This window comes from Phascolarctos cinereus, unplaced genomic scaffold (genome assembly GCF_003287225.1).
Source record: "Phascolarctos cinereus isolate Bilbo 61053 unplaced genomic scaffold, phaCin_HiC Scaffold_3;HRSCAF=262, whole genome shotgun sequence".
Classification (NCBI taxonomy): Eukaryota; Metazoa; Chordata; class Mammalia; order Diprotodontia; family Phascolarctidae; genus Phascolarctos; species Phascolarctos cinereus.
The window spans coordinates 40,227,376-40,244,823 of NW_027555736.1; the positions used below are offsets into that span (position 1 = coordinate 40,227,376).

The 17,448-nt window shown below is 41.6% G+C and overlaps 1 protein-coding gene across 5 annotated transcripts in view; it reads left to right on the forward strand.

The window, feature by feature from the left end:
- Window positions 1–6,156: 6,156 nt before the first annotated feature.
- The window catches only part of LOC110213993 (WASH complex subunit 2), a 50,795-nt gene continuing 39,503 nt past the window's right edge, over window positions 6,157–17,448 (forward strand). For all 5 annotated transcript variants that reach the window (XM_078150779.1, XM_020994573.2, XM_020994571.2 and 2 more), the window contains exons 1-6: window positions 6,157–6,401; window positions 7,863–8,027; window positions 14,050–14,112; window positions 15,637–15,810; window positions 16,640–16,733; window positions 16,875–16,936. In XM_078150779.1, coding sequence (XP_078006905.1) covers window positions 6,291–6,401; window positions 7,863–8,027; window positions 14,050–14,112; window positions 15,637–15,810; window positions 16,640–16,733; window positions 16,875–16,936 — 669 coding nt within the window. In that variant the 5' untranslated portion in view covers window positions 6,157–6,290. The remainder of the gene's footprint in view (window positions 6,402–7,862; window positions 8,028–14,049; window positions 14,113–15,636; window positions 15,811–16,639; window positions 16,734–16,874; window positions 16,937–17,448) is intronic.

Genomic DNA, 17,448 nt, shown 5'->3' on the forward strand with positions numbered 1-17,448 from the left:
CATGTGAATCACAAGGTTTTGAGATTGCCCCTAACACTGCACATATATAACACTGCCTCTGAAACAGCCAAATGGTTTGGACTGAAGCTTCTGTCATTAAATAACAGTTGGTTCTCTTTTTCCAGTTTGTCCATCTCCTGTTTTTCCTGTTCTCGTTTTCCTTTCTCCCTACCTTCATAACCAATAGCCTTTAAGCTGACCTTCGGGCATCTCACGCCATCCAGGGTATCCTTTACAGAAATGTTTCCTTATTTCAGGCAATAATTAACATATATTTATGTGTCAATATTACATGTTAATATGTTGACATATATTAATGTGTTAATAACAATATGTTAATACATGCATATTTCAGGTTGATAGGGTCTGGTCTCCCATACAGTTTAGCACTTTTTCACAGCCTATCATAAAAATGATTAGGATTCTCAACCTCCTCTTGCATTATCTCCTGGAACTTATTCCAGTTCTCTAGACATGCTGCATAATCACTCATACCTTTAAGCGAAGATTGCCTGGCCTGCTGTAATCTAATGTAATCATCCATATCTATGGGTCCCAATATGGATCTTATAAAAGCCAAATGGGGAGATCATTGGTATTGGAGACCTCACCTTCCACTGGGGCGAACCTATTTGTTGCTTCTATGATGTTTCATCTTTCTCCCATGGAGAGCAGAGTCACCATGAAATCAGTTACATCTTCTCAAGGAGAATTATAACCTGTAAGTATGGCTTCAGAGTGATCTATGACTGCTCCAGGGATTATTTCACTTTCTTCTTTGTATACCAGCATTTCTCAGGGCGCCTGGCACATAGTAGATGTTGATTGTTTGAAAAAGGACCTAGGAAGTACCCAGTGGCATTTCTGTCTAAATTCATCATGTGAGACCCTAGGACTGGGCTGTGGAAGGCAAGGTAGCTGAAGAAGCATGGAAGAGTGAAGTGAGTGCCACTTTTAGGAGGCAGAACAACAACCATGTTTATTAACCTGGCCATATCCTACAAAGAGTAGTGGGTGTGACATGAAAAGAATGTCAGTGGATCGACCAGTAACTAATAGTAAAATATGTAAGAAGAAATACATGATCCAGGTTTCTATAAACAAATGCACTAAGTATGGTTAAGGTGAGCTAGAGATTTGAATGCATAGAGGCAAATACACTCAAATGATTAATTAACAAGCTTTAATTAAGCATATATTATGTGCCAGGTAGTGGGTGCCAGAAATATGAAGAAAAATTGAGTCATTCACTCAACTTGATAATTATCCATTAATCAACAAGCAGTTATTAAGTTTATATGATGTGCCAAGCATTACATTAGGTGATGACTATACAAGTATGCTGGTTTAAAAAAGGAGAGACTGATTAGTGCAACAGATTAGGTATATGACGTGCAGAAGCAAACATCTCTAGTACCCTCCCAGTACTTGATAAACACAAATACCCCAACTACTGCACAAGGATTTACTATATGACAAAAACTTCTAGAAAAACTGGACAGCAGTATGGAAGAAATTGGGTTTATACCAACATCTCACACCTTACACCAAGATAAACTTCAAATGGATAAGTCAAATGGACCTTAGATGTGAAGGTCATATTAGAAACATATTAGAGAAACATGGAAGAAATTGCCTATCATATCTAGTGATTAAAGAAAAGTTCCTTGAATAAACAAGGAATATAGAGGATCACAAAAGATAAAGTGGATAATTAATAACAAAATAGAAAAGATTTTGCATAAACAAATCCAATAAAGCTAAGATTAATAGGGAAAAAACTGGAGGAAAAAATCTTTGCAGCAAGTTTCTCTGATAAAGATGTGATTCCCAAGATATATAAAGAACTAATTCAAAATTATAAGAACAAGAGCCTTTCCCCAGTTGTGAACAAGTAGTTCCTAAGGGAAAAACCTGAGACTACCTATAGCCATATGAAAAAAAAAATGCTCCAAATCACTACTAATTTAGAGAAATGCAAATTAAAACAGTTCTGAAATTGTAGCCAGGGTGTAGCAAAGATGATAAAAAAGGGAAATGACAAATGTTAGAGGGGCTGTGGGAAAACAGGCGCATTAACACATTATTGGTGTGGGTGTAGCAACTCTGGAGAGTAATTTGGAATTATACCCAAGAAGCTACTAATCGATGCAAGTCCTTTGATCCAGATGTATCACTGCTAGGCCTGTACTCAAAAGTGATCAAAGAAAAAGGAAGGTCCTATTATACAAAAATATTAACAGAAGCTCTTTTTGTGGCGGCAAAAAAAAAAACCAACCCTGGAAACAAAAGAGATGCCCATCAATTGAGGATTGGCTGAATGAGATGGGGTCTATGAATGGTATGGAATATAATTGTGTTATAAGAAATGAGGAAATAGAAGTTTTTATAAAAACATGGACTTACATGAAGTGATACAGAGCAGAGCTAGGAGAATGATTTATATCTTAACATTAATATTATAAAAATGAAAAATTTTGAAGACTTTTATAAACTAATGAATAAAATAAGCAGAATCAAGAAAATTATTTATACAGTAACAACACTGTAAAGTCAAACAACTTAAAAGCTGAAAAAACAATTATTAATACAATCCATGATTAATACATCCATGATTCCAGAGGACCAATGATGAAACATACTATCTACCTCCTGATTATTTAGAATGCAGAATGAGACGTATATTTTTGCGCATAACCAATGAGGGAATTTGTTTTTGCTTAACTATGCATATTTATTACAAGGAAATTGTTTTTCTTTTATTTTTTCAATAATGTGGAGAAGGAGAAAAATAGGTTTCTGTTCATTAGAAAACAATTCTAAATATAGAGAGGTGGGGGTGTGTAGATGTGGAAGATAAAATCTATAGCATATTTACAATGTGCTAAGCATTAGGAAATCAAATACCACAAGCAAAACAACCATTTCTACCCTCAGGGGGAGAAGGTGCTTGTGCCAGGGGAAGGTAGAGAAGTCCAGAGAATCAGAAGCAGAGCCTAGAAAGAAGTGAGCCTTAATTGGAGTGCGTACTTGCTCAAATGAGGGTTTCAGGTAGAAAAGTGTAGAGGTACCTCCTGAGTGAGAAGTCAGCTAGGCTAGAGGTGGAAGAGCCCAGATAATGAGGAGCTGAGGCAAGAGAGAAGTGAGCCATGGTGGAACTGGACACTTCTTCAACTGGAGGTGACCAATCCACCTCTCTGATATCTTTCAACCATTTCTCTTGTACAATCTTTCTTTCATAATGTGGTACAACTTGTTCAGACCAATCACGCTCTTCTTTCTCCATTGACATCTGTGCGATTGACTCTTAAATTCTTCAAAGACTACGGTAGTTCATGACTGGAAGTCATACAGCACTAAGTAGAAGAATATGGAAGCAAAAAGATGGGCCTGTGTTTCAGAGAGAAGCTAGGGGTTATTTGAAGCCCTTCCCAGAGTGGTCCCACCCCATGGTCCATGGCTAGTTTCTATCCAAAATCTATGTACTAATGGATCAAATATATGGATTTCCCAACCAACTGCCTGTCATAATTTGGACAATAAGCATTTATCATCAACGTGATTTTTCCCGTGGAGTTAGACTGAACTCTATTCAGTGTTTATGGGTCTCAATCAAGAGGCTTTACAATGGCTTAGGGGTTGATACAACCAATGCAATATCCGAAACCAGGAGCACCTGGAGGACCTCACCATCTAGAAAATCCTTCTTCAATTTGGATTCTCTGATGGATAGAAAATCCCTTCAGTGGCCCTCTGTTTCCCTGTTTTATATCTTGTTTAAATGTAATCATCAGAAGGTAAATGAGCAGTTATTTCAATCTTTAAAAGTTTCCTAGAATTTAGTATGATTTCAACATATGCAGGGGAAACCGCTTGTTAGAAGAGAGCCTTTAAGGTGATATTTTGCTCTACTGAATCATTGAATATTGAACTTTTGAATTGTTGGGTTTTTTTAAGTATTCAGTAAGCTATGAGGACAGCGAGATAAAGACCTTATTCTCTATACCGCTGAGTCAATTGTGTGACCATAAATGTTATCTGCTGTAGCTTGTTTGTGGAATCTTGCTTATTCTCTTCTCATATCTTCGTCAAGGATACTTTTAATATGAATGTAGATTATTCTTATAAAAATTTTTATGAGAAAGTAAGCCTATGAATCAGTAATATTAATATTCTCTTGGCCACCTTTTTGTGAGTTAGCAATAAAGTCTGAGTTTTTTCACCCCAAGTCTTTGGCATCTTCCTCTCTTTCATATACATTATGAATGAACGAATGAGGGAGTGAAGATAAAGCATTTATTAAATGTTTAATAACTACCAAGTACTGTGAAGGACACTGAGGATATGAATACCAAAGTACTATGGGGTCATGATAATATGATGATGGACCCACATAACATGGTAACTCCACTGCTTAATTCCCTCCTGAATTTTTCTGCTTCCTTTCCTGTTGTATTTCTCAGCAAACCCTTTTTAAAATGTCTCTGGCGTTTCTTTCAGCAGAATATATGCTACTCAAGTTGGAACAATACAAAGACTAGCCATAGCCTTTGCACAAGGATGCATTGATGGTGTGCCCCATATTTTAACGAAAAAAAAAATTTTAGTACATCCAAAAGATCATGTTCTATTTTCTAGGAGCAAGAGTAAATAACCTGTGTGTCCACCTCTCCTCCATGTTCGGGTTTGTAGAAACCAAAAAAAAATAAAGAAGGGCTCAGATTCTTAAAATCTAGCCACTAGCTCACTAATGTTCAGACCCCTTAAGAGTCTGCTCACTATGACGGATGTTCTAATTAACCTTATCTTTGGCTGAAAAAAAAAAAAAGAAGGTGATGGCATGAAGATACCAGGAGGGAGCACCATTGAGCCAAGTTGTGGGCTTGCTGTTAAAAGGGAAGAAAAAAAGAGTGGGTTTGGCAGGTGCTAGTAGAGATTCAGGTGCTATTCGAAAAGAGCTTGGAAGTGAGAGACTTGGAAGTGAGAGAACCTGAGTTCTGCTGCTTGCTACATGTCTAGGGTAGGTCCTCTGCCGTTTTGTATATTTGCATGCCCTCAGTACCCACTTTTTGGTGATTAATAAAAGTTTGTTGAGAAATCTAAAAATAAATTAATTAATTTTAAAAATCAGGAAAAACAATACAAGTTTGTTGAACAGAACTCAAGGAACGTTGAATCGCATCATGGCCGAGCTGAGAGCCAGTCTGGTGTAATGGATCAGGCAGGGACCCTACCTCTGATCTATGGGGGCTGTGGGACCCTGGGCAAGGTACTTCCCTCAGTGCCTCTGGGCAACGTTCTAAGACTCAGAGTGACAGGAGGTGCTGTCCACTTTGGTAGAGTTAATTTCCTCACTGAGAGTTCAATCAAGTCACAGATCCACTTTGAAATGCCTCAAAGAACACAGGACTTGGAGTCTGACCACCTGGCTCTGTAGCTTATGAGAGCTGTCACTTTCCCTCTGGGGAATCTCAGTTTCTGCATTTATAAAATGAGGAGGTTGGAATAGATTATCCCTAAAGTCTCTGCCCGCTCTAGAGTCTATGGACATGATAGGTGCTTAATAAAAGTTTTCTTAGTCTGGTCTGGAGTTTCCATCTCTGTGGGGAAATCCCAGCATGGAAACCATCTTTACCAGTCCAGACTGTCAACTCTTCTGGACCAACGGATTTGAGAGCTGAATAGGGACTGGGGTGATTTGCACTAATAATAATATTGCACTTTTAGGTTTACAAAGTGTTTCAAGTAAGTTGTGTCATTTGAGAGTCACAACAGCCCTGGGAGGTAAGACGCAGTTCTTATCCCTATTTTACAGATGAGGAAACTGAGGCTCCCAGCGATTTGCCTAGGATCCCACTAGACAACGTCTCAGGCTGCATTTGAACTCGCTCCTCCCGACTCCAAAGCCAGCCCTTCATTCACTGCGCCACCTAGCTGTCGTTAACACTGGGAGATCAATCAGTCAACGCTCGTTAATTGATTGATTGGTAAGGGACTAGGGTGGATTGATTGACAGCTGACATGGGCCGTGGGCGTACGTCGTTTTAAGAGCGAAGGCGCACCGGCTACTCCCGGCTAGCTGACCGGCGTGCCGAGGCTCGTCACGTGAGCGTGGAGTCACGTGGTGCCTGGCCGTCACGTGAGGCGGGGGCGGAGCCGGCACTGCGGCTCTGAAAGGCTGGTCTCGGGTCTCGCGTTCGGGAGCTGACGGGACGCCGCGGGAGCTGTGCCGGTGTGTGAGGGGAGGCGGTCGAGGCGGAGGCCGGCCGGGCCCCCAGTCCCTGGCACCGATGAGCGGGCCGGAGCCGGGGCCCGGGCCGGGGCCCGTGTGGGAGCGGCCCTGGTCCTTGGAGGAGATCCGCAAGAACAGCCAGAGCTGGTCCCTGGCTGCGGACGCGGGCGTGAGTGGGGCTGGGTCGGGTCACGCGGGCGGAGGGAGGGACTCGAACCCCGGGCCGAGCCGGAAGAAGCTGCAGCCCGCGGTCACCCGACTTGTGTGGGGTTTTTACCTGTCTCCGCTTCCCCCAAACCGAACACCAGAAGCACCACGGCCAGAGATGAAGTGGAGGCCCTTTAGTGAAGTTAACGAGCATTTATTAAACATCTACTGTATACCGGGCACTGGGCTGCTCGCCTCGGGTACAGTGAAAGTTGAGGCAGCCCCTGCCCCCGGGGGGCTCTCACTCCAATAAGGGACACAACAAGTCATCAACTATAGACCGACCCGCTCTAGCCAGGGAGGTGATTAGCAGAGGGAAGGGAGAGACTTCCGGGAGAAAGTGGGATTGTGGGTTGGGACTCGAAGGAAGCCAGGGGGCAGAGATGAGAAGGGGCGGCATTCCAGTCGTGGGGGACCAGCTAGCGCCAGTGCGTGGAGTCTGGAGATGGGATGTCAGGTGCAGAGACCCGAATCTCTGATGGCGGAGTAAGAGAAGAGGGGTGGGGAAAAAGAAGACTGGGAAAGTTAGGAAGGGGCCAGGTTAGGAAGGCCTTTAAAATCTCCACTTTGGCTTTAACCTGCTTTCTGTACCATTTAAAACTATGGTTTGACTTGAGGAAAAAGGCTGCTTGAGATCTGTAAATGTCGTCTCCCTTTCTTTGTCTCTCTGTGTTTAGCACAGTGCATGGCACATAGTAGGTGTTCTATAAATGCTTGATGATTGATCCATTGATTGGAGGAAGGGGAGAGACAGGGAAGCCTGGAGAAGATTTTTTTATTCTTTTTCCCCTCATCAGCCTGTCCTCAAGGTTGTCACAAAAACAATAGCTTAGCTATTGACCCACTTATCCTAGAGAACTCCATTTCCAAGGCTTCACTTCAGACTCTCCATGATTGGAACACTGGGAGCTGTCCACAGTTGATTATTGGATCCTTCATGGGGAGCAAGGCAGGATCTCATTAGTTTGCATAGTTTTGCTCAAGACAAGAGAAAGGTCTTGGAACCATGTGGCTCCTCAGGAGGGAAAGGACAAAATCCACGTCTTTTAGCCCATTTTGTTCTTTTGCTTCTGTTTTTTAATATTAACATTTATCTCTGTTGCCATGACTAGCAAATTAGTGAAAATTTCGACCAAAAATGACTTCACAGCACTGAAATGATGACAAAGGGTGATTTGTTTGGATGTTGCTTTAGTTTTTATGTCATATCCCAATGCTTTTCATCACCTTTCATGATGGTGAATCTGCTGGCCCTAACCCTCCTTCCCTGTGTCACTCACAAAAGGAAGGGAGCCCTCCCCAGTGAGATGTTGATTTCACAATTGATGTACTGGGGGAGAGGGGAGGAAGAAACAGATTCTGAAACTGGCTTCTCCAGCCAAAATTTAAGCTTAAAGATTGTCACTGTGTCTTTTGAAAATAGCTTTTACAGTTTCTTCAGGAGTTCTCACAGCAGACCATCTCTAGGACACATGAAATCAAGAAACAAGTGGATGGACTGATTCATGAAACAAAAGCTACAGATTGTCGCCTTCACAATGTCTTCAATGACTTCCTCATGCTGTCTAATACGCAGTTCATTGAGAATGTGAGTTCCTCAGATACTAATGTCGAATTTGACATTTTTATTTCTATAGCTGATCTGGTATAAATTTCTATTAAAAGACAACTTTGTATTGTACTTTAAGATTAACAAAGCATGTTCCTCATAACAACCCTGTGAGGTGCCTGGCACAATTATTCCCATATTATAGGTGAAGGAAACTGAAGTTCTGAGAGTGACACATCTCTGGTCATGAATGAGGTCTGCCTTGAATTTTAGATTGACTACCTATTAGGGTAATGGAATCATATTCAGAGCTCAGAAGTCAACTAGTCCAACTCACTTCTTTTACAGATGAGAAAAGTGAGGCCCAGAGAAATTAAGTGACTTAATAATAATAGTTTGCTTTTATGTAGCACTTTAGGTTTTAATACACTTTTTATAATGTGATTCTCAAACACCTCTGGGAGGTTATGGCTGTTATTTTTCCAGTTTTACAGATGAGGAAACTAAGGCACAGAGAGGTTAAGTGATTTGCCCAGGGTCACACCTGGCATCAAATCTAGCATTCTGCCCACTTACCATGCTGACCCTCACAGAGTAGTAAGCAGTAGGTATGAACCTAGTTCCTCTGACTCCAAAACCAGTAGTCTTTCCAGTGTCGAATTCGATCTTTGAAACTGTGGCACATCACCAAAGCCCACCATTTCTTTGCCTCGGCTTCTCAAAGGCCACAGGTGAAATATGTTACTGTCAGGTGCCCTAAAGCTGAAACAACTTTGAGAAGAGACCTGCGGTGCACTGTGTCATCAGTCATTTATGCATCGGCTTAGCTAAATTCAAAAAGGCTGGTCACCTTTAGGCTAAACCACAGCTCACGAAAGTGCCACCTGAGGCATTGGGGTTTATTGAAGCCAGAGAAATCGGGGACCTTTCAAAGTGTTGAGGAAGCAACTTGGCACAAATGTATTGGATCTTTAGCTTAATAAATGCTTGTTGTCTGATTGTCTATGCAAAAGAAATTTGTTACCAGAGAGGTTTTATATTTATTTTTCAAGAATTTAGTATTTATTATATGTCCTCTTTCTGTAATTCAGATGATGACAGATAGTTAGCATGGTTCATGTGGCAAATCTAACTTAATTTGCAATTCTAAGCAATTTATTTGATGACTGAATCCCCAAATTTCCTCATTTTTGAAGTAAAGATTATGATACTGATTGAATTCACAGAATGCCTAGATGTAACTTAAAATACACTGATTTTGCAAGATTGCAGAAGTATGAGCCTTTGAAAGTATTTCGTATAATTTGAGGGAAGAATTTTCAAGTCATAGTTTTCAGTTTGAAATTGTCTACTGTGTAGTCATAAGGATGAAGCCATGCATGCATTTGATGGGAAAAGAGAAAAGGGGAGGCAGAGGGAGATAGAAGCATTAGTAGCTCCATCTTCATGCATATAGGTAGACAGTTTCACAATTGGATATATGTGTATTATACATGCACATAGGTATGTACTAGTTTATGCTTCTTTTAACAGTTCTAGGAAATACAAATAGAAAATACTATAAAAAAACCTCTTTTGGGGTATGTGAAATTGGTCTCACATAGTTACTGATTTTTCTTCATTGTTGGATATAGCGACAATTTTTTAAAACACTTAGGAATTGTAAAGAAAGCTATTTTATAATAAAAAGCTCTAATTTGTTCTTGATATCTGAAAGTTTGATTTTCTGTGACTAACTTCAGCGCTGTGTTTTGCTGCTGTCCACAGTCTTGCTTCTTACAGTCCAGTTGCTGCTCCAAGTGGCTGAAATGTTTGCAACTGAATAATCCATCATTTCCACGGTCTGTGACAGAATGTCCTTGAATTCATATATGTGATTGAGAATAGAGTACATGTGTTTATGTTGGACAAAGAAAATTCCTTTTGAACATTTTTTTCAGTGACCGTGTTCAGAAGCTAGATTGGCTAAAAGTAACATACAGTTATTATAGTAGCCATATCATATTTGTTTTGTTACAGCCTTTGAGAGAATGGCTGTTCCAAGATTGTCATTCTCTGCCTCTAGCACTTTTTCATCCAACAACAGAGAAGGTGCCAGAGTTCAAAACAGGCAGCTCCTGGTGCTGTTCAATGCTGAAATGGTAGCTTCCTTGTCACAAGAGGGAGGCTGAGACCATAGGGTCTAGTGGGAAAGGTCCTGGACTCGGTGTCACTGACCATCTGTATGACCTTGGGCAAGTCCTTTAACCTCTGAGCCTCAAAGTACTCATCTGTAAAAAATGGAGACAAGAAGGCCAGTAGTACCTACGTCCCGGGGTTGTTTTAAGTAGCAAATGAGATCGTGTGTAAAGTATTTTGCAAATCTTGGAAAAAGTAGATTAACATCAGCTGTTACTGTTAGTTTATGGCTAGTGACATAGTTCACCTTGATCATACATCTTGAAAGGAGGAAGCCTCCAGGCTGTCCGACCTTGCAGGTGCCCTTACTGCTTTTACTTTCTTCCGTCCTTCTAGTCACCCAAGTACTTGATCTTTGATTCATCCTCAACATTTCCCGTGACCTCAGCCCCTGTATTTATCCAGTCATTTGCCAGGTCTGTCCCTTTTCCCTTCATGGCACCTGTTGTGTCTATGCCCTTCTGTTCACTCGCATGGTCACAACCCAAAGTCAGGCCTTTACCACTCCTTGACGAGATTGTGGGAGTAGCCCCCTGATCAGTCTCTCCATTTCCAATTTCTCCACTCTACAATCCATCCTTCATTAACTGCCAAAATTATTTCCCTAAAGCACAAATGATCTAACCCTGTCATTCCTCTGTTCAAGAAACTTTCCATCTTTTTTTTTTTTTTTTTGGTTAGGCAGTGGGGTTAAGTGACTCGCCCAGGGTCACACAGCTAGTAAGTGTTATGTGTCAGAGGCTGGATTTGAACTCAGGTCCTCCTGAATCCAGGGCCAGAGCTCTATCCACTGCGCCACCTAGCTGCCCCAAGAAACTTTCCCTCTTAAGGACTTCACAGCCTGGCTCCAGCCTACCTTTGTACACTTACTTCACATTTCTCCTCTTCATATACTTTGTGTTGTAGCCATCCTGGCCCATTGGCTATTCCCTCAGCTCACCATTCCATCTCCAACCCTCTGTGTCCAGGCCTCATCTGTTCCCAATGCCTGGAACCCACTCAGAAGGACAGCATTGGAAAGCTGAAATGAACTTCTGTAGCCACCTGAAAAATAAAGCAACATTAACATACCCAAGAAGTGGTCAGCCTGGCTTTGCGTGGAGATCTCCAAGGAGAGAAAACCAGATCCCTCCCTTCCTTCCTTTCTTCTTCCCTTCCTCCTCTGCTTCTTAGAATCATTAGCGTCCTTCAAAGTACTTAGTAAATATTTTAGTCATTCATTTCAGGTTCCGCTCAGAAAGCATTTTTTGGTGCCCCCGATTGTTAGTGCTTTTTCCTTCTTTAAAAATTTTCTTTTCTTTATATATCTATGTACATGTTGTATCTTTCCAGTAGAACATAAACTCATTGAAGGCAGGGACTTGAATCTCATTTTGTCTTTGAATGCCCTATATCTTTTACAGTGCCCTGCATACAGTAGGCGTTTAATAAGTGCTTGGTGAATTAAAACAAAATTAGTATACTTAAGGGCATAAGCTAGGCACTTAGCCCTCTTGTCGGCTTCCCACACTATGGTTCCAGAGAGGGCAGGGAAATGCTGTATAACTACATAATATGACCAGTTAGGGTTTATTATTTGTTTTCTGACTCTCCATCTTTAGGATAGCTATTTCCCTTCTCATCAACAGAAGGTTGGCCACCAAGTAATGAAATGTTTAGCTGTGGCTACTGATAGAAGGGACAGGCATAAAATGCCCCCTCTACTTCTGGCAATGATGGAAAAAAAATGGGCAGAGGGCATGAAGACTCTCAAATCTTAGGCTCTCTACAAATATTCTTTAACTGCTAGTGTTCTCAGTGGGAAATCTCAAATACACTGCTTGAAATTGTAAATCAAATTAGATTTGCTACATGACCTTGTTAACTATCTGTCATCATCTGAATTACAGAAAGAGGACATATAATAAATACTAAATTCTTGAAAAATAAATATAAAACCTCACTGGTAACAAATTTCTTTTGTATAGACAATCAGACAACAAGCATTTATTAAGCTAAAGATCTAATGCATTTGTGCCAAGTTGCTTCCTCAACGCTTTGGAATCAGTCCTCCTCATGAAAGTGAGTTACTCCAGGATATTGGGTAGCTCCTCAGTGAAAGATTTATGGGAAATTGGGGGGGCACGTGAGAGTGACTGTCCATACTGATAAAATCACAACCGAGCCAAAGTAAGACTTGAAATTCACCTTGTATTTTTCGCATTTTCCTGGTAGCACATCCATTTTTTATGCTTACTTAGTTGTGTGTGATTTTTTTAGGAACAGAAATAGGTTTCTGAATTTGGGTATTTGGAAGGTTAAGAGCCATTTTGCATGAACTGCTGTTCTGTATAGGTCTAATGAAAGAGAATCACAGAATATTAACAGTGAAATGGACCAAAAAAGTCATGTGGCCCAACCTCATTTTTTCAGTTGAGGAAACTGAGGCCCAAGAAGTTAACAGTCGTAGCTCAGCTCACAAAATCAGTTTGTCCTAGAGTCAGGACTGTCTGACCCCCCAGGTCAGTGCTCTGGGCACTGTGCGAGGTCATATCAAAAGGGCACCTGGTATTCAGAGTATCTAGTTGAACAGTAGGACGGCCCCTAGTAGGAATTCTGCTTCCCAAGGGAGACAACAAGTGAAGGCTTGAAAGGGAAATTTCTGAGGAAACAGAAATGCTGTTTACTGTTGTTTGACACCATCCTGGAGGTATAGGGGTGACACACTGGGTTCCTGAGAGAGCCCTGCTGATGTGGAGCTGAAGCCGTTTGCCAGGGGAAAAGTGGAGTCTTTGGGCAAGGACATGGCCAGGTTAAAAGAGAGATGATTTTCCTGGCAATTACAAGGTGCTTGTTGTCAGGGCCCTTTTGCTTCTGAAGGCTGTTTACTTTCGTTTGATTTATACTCACTATTGCACTTTCCAATGAGCATTATTACCCTGAGGAGGACTGCTACTGCCAACAAAGACAGCAGATCAGGAGGCAGAGGCGAGAGCCAAAGTAATCTTCATGGAAAACCCGAATCCCTAATAAAGGCTGATGTCCGCTGAGAATGACTGTGGACAGCTCCCCTCACTGGCGAGGTCAAGACTAGGCAAGTCAGTCCTTAGCTGCCTCCTCCTTCATAAGCATTTTGAGCTGTGAGTTGTGTTTGTGTCTGGTGACAAGAGGCAGGAGGGACCAAGATTCAGGCAGGAAGCACTCATTTTAATGACAATGATCTGTTGATCTTTCTGATAGAAAGATAATTTTCTTTTGTTTTATATTTCAACTCTGGATCCAGTCTTCATATCTTTAGCTTTTGGCATAGTACAGAACAGACTTTTTCTCATTTAGACAGGGTGATCCAAAAGTCTTAGTATGGGGGGTTTTTTTAAATTTTTTTGATTTTTTGCTCTTTGGTGAGGCAATTGGGATTAAGTGACTTGTCCAGGGTCACACAGCTAGTAAGTGTCAAATGTCTCAGGTCCTCCTGACTCCAAGGCCGGAGCTTTATCTACTGTGCCACCTAGCTGCCCCTTTAGTGTGGTTTTTAAGCTTGAATAAAACTTCACTAAGACTTTCGGACTATTCTGTATCAGGAGCTTATTTTCTCTCTTTAAAACTCCCCTGTACATAATAATATCTGTACCTTGGTCATTTCTTTGTTGCCTTAATTGTAGTAGAAATGGTAAGTGTACTTGCATCCCCTAGAACTGATAACAAAAATATCTTTACAGAGCAGCCCCTCTGCAACACTTGGAGATCTCAATTCATATTTTTTTTGTTTGGCTATTTAGGAGTAACTTTGAAACAGTCTTTTAAGGAATAATTATGTCTACTTGACCACTTAAGTAACTTTGCCAATGGTTGCTGCCAGGTGGATTTTTGAATTGCATTTTAATTAGTTTGCTTCCTTCTCTAGCGTGTATATGATGAAGAAGTGGAGGAGCCAGTTCCCAAGGCTGAAGCAGAAAAAACTGAACAGGTATCTGGGACCCCCAATCCCTTATGAATATCCAGTCTAGTTAGTCAGCTGGAACAGGCGTGGTAGACAGTTTTGAATGTGGAAACAGTCATTTCTGGTGTGGACCCGTCAGCCATTGTTAAGTAATTCGTGGTCTTACTTCTGCTACATTTAGTGTAGTTAGTATCACATGAGCTAAGTTCCTGAATGCTCCAGTGGTGCTTGAGGATTAGAGGTGGACTTCTTTTGGATCAGCTTTTCAGAACCAGAGGTGTGATTTAGTCACTTTTAGCTCAGCTGTGTGATGCCTCCACATCAGCTCTTAGTGACTCTCCTAGATGATCCAATCTCCTCATCTTGTTCCTGGATTCTGAAAATTCCAGTTGGGGAATGGTAAGGACCTGGCCCTCTGTGTTCTTTCACAGAACCGTGATTGAGAGTTTCTTGGATTGAGTCATCAAGACAGAGTGCTCACTCGATGCTCAAGCACTGGCACAAACATTGCCTTCCGAGTTCAAGCATTGTGCTTAGCACTGGGGGCCCAAGATAGGATCTTTGTCCTCAAGAACATTCCTCTGCTTAGCAGTCTAGGACATAGGCTTTAAAAAATGAGTAAAAGCATTGAATGTGATAGCAGGTCAGAGGAAGGAGGGAGACCAGAGGCGGTGCTTCGTGGAGGTGGAGTTTGAACTGGGCCATAAAGGAATCTGCAGAGGAGAGGCCCTCCTTTAGACAGGGAGAAGACTACGCCACAGTGGTAACAGTGGAGCGTCCAGTTAGGCTGGAACTGAGAGAGGTTTTGGAGTAGGAGACAGTGTGGTGAGATAAGTGTAGAGAGATAGCAGGGCATGAGGTTGTGGTGGGGCTTGAGCGTCAGGCTAGGAAGTTGGAATCCTCTGGATAACAGAGAGGTTTTGAAGCTTTTGGAACAGAAGTTGATGTCTATAAAGCAGGGTTTTAAGATTATCTGGCAGACATGCGGGATGAATTGAGAGATGCTGGAGGCTGGAAGGCTAGTTGCAAACCCACACATCTGACTATCCATTTCTAACACTACCTAAGGGGCCATTAACCCAGGGCAGAAGGGAGAAGAAAATGTCAGGGGATGACAGGGAAACAGCATCATGACAGATGCCATGTAGCCATATCTCATCAAAGGAAAAGCAAAAGTCAGTCTTTGGGGGTCTGGGTTTTGACAACTCAACTCATTTTCCCTAAAATTTTGTCACTCTAGACTCAGATTTTTTAAAATTTATTTATTTATTTATTTTTAGTTTTCAACATTCACTTCCATAAGATTTTGAGTTCTAAATTTTCTCCCTCTCCTTCCCAAGACAGCCTGCAATCTGATATAGGCTCTACATATACATTCATATTAAACATATTTTCACATTAGTCTAGACTCAGATTTTAAAGAGTATTTTGGTATCCCATTGGGACATGTTCACCATGTTCACAATTCCTACTGTGCTTTTGTCGTTGTTTATAATTTTATCACAACATCCCAGAATAGAAATGTAATAGACCTTTTTTGTTTGTTTACAGGAGAAAACCCGGGAACAAAAAGAGGCAGATCTGATTCCCAAAGTCCAGGAAGCTGTCAACTATGGGTTGCTGGTACTGGACAGTGCATTTGAACAACTTGATATAAAAGCTGGAAATTCAGACTCGGAAGAAGAAGAAGCAAATGAAAGAGTAGAACTTATCCTTGAGCCAAAGGTGAAGGCCCCCTGACCCTTGGTCAGACTGGCGCGGTCTTTGGGTACCTGGTCTTGTTTCCCTTTACGTTTGAATGGCTCCAAATCTTTCACTTGAATTGAGATGAGTGGCCCCAGAGGACTAGGTGTAGCAGTAAATTTCACAAGTCTTATGTTTATAAAAACAAATTTATGTGATTCTGATATTTACTTTAATGTGGAAATAGAATTGGACCGAATTTCCCTTCATTCTCTTTTTTGCTTTGGCTTTCATAATTTCCCCAAATGATCATTTTCACGTTTTGAAACCTGCTTTTTCTGTTTTGAACCCCCGTTCATTTACAGTGTTAGAGAAAGTAAACATTAAACTTGCTTGATATTAGCAAATGCTTTTCAAAAAAAAGCCCTAATGCAGGCATGCAAATTAGCACAGGCTCACAGTGGAAAGAAATTGTCTTATGGGGAAGTATTTGAATCCAAATTACAGTTTTGAACTTGGCATTTGTGCTGTGCTTGCTCAGGCTGCTCATGCTTACTCACCATCTGATGCCTGCGTATTATGATCACTTTGGTGGCAAGAATTGGCTTATTCTAGCCTAGCTTCTTCCTTAGTTTTACCCTTTGTAGCTTCAACTGTGACGCCTCATACTAATCCCAGACACGCATTCTCATTCTGTACTACTTTGGGCTATGAAGTGTTCAGTTATTGCTACGCTCTTGTCTCATTTAAAATGAGAGTGGGGCAGGAGGGATTAAGGAAGCAAGATGGCGGCTGGGAAAGTGTCGTTGCTTATTCCTAAGTCTCTGAAGGAGTCTACCTTTAAAGCCGTGACTCGGTTGGTTCTTTGCAGGATCTCTACATAGATCGCCCCTTGCCCTACTTGATTGGTTCCCAGTTGTTCATGGAGCAAGAAGATGTCGGTCTTGGAGATCTTTCAAGTGAGGGTATGTTTAACACCAGTTCCTAACTTGTTAAAGCCTCTGGTGGTGCTCATCATGGGGGTTTGTGATTACGAGACGGGATTCTCATGTTCGTTTTGGTTTTCTGTGGTGCATTTTAACTAGTCTTCTCTGTTCCCTAAATAGAAGGCTCTTTAAACAGTGATCCAGATAGCGTCTTGGATAGTGAAGAGGAGAAAGATGAAGAGGTAAGTTCTGTGGAGGGCTCCATGATGGGGTTTATGAACTTTTTGTCAAGTAGTGGATGACATGAGACAACTTTCAGCAAAGACAAAGGTCATATCCTGAAGAAAGGGTTGGGACTGAAGATGTTGCCAGTAGTAGATGCAGTACAGAAAATAGCTTTCTTCTTCTCCACAGTCGTCTGAGCATAGCAGCTTCAGAGACTTTGTGTAACTGTCCCTCTGCTACAGCTTTTATGCTAAACTACCAAGGAGCTCTCTCATGTCATTCAGAATAAGAAGAGCCCTAGAGTGGGAGTCACAAGGACTGGGTTCAGTCCTGGCCCTGTCCCCGTGGAGCTCGGTTACTACAGACTCCCACAGGACAGCCAGATTGAGCATTTTGTCTCTGGCAGAGCCTCATGGCCAACTGCATACAAAAGGGTGATCTAGGTGTAGAACTGGGTTCAGAGAAAGCAGGCGAAGGAAGAGGGGAAAGCCATCGTGGGAGCCAGGGGACTCTATTCAAGACATGATTC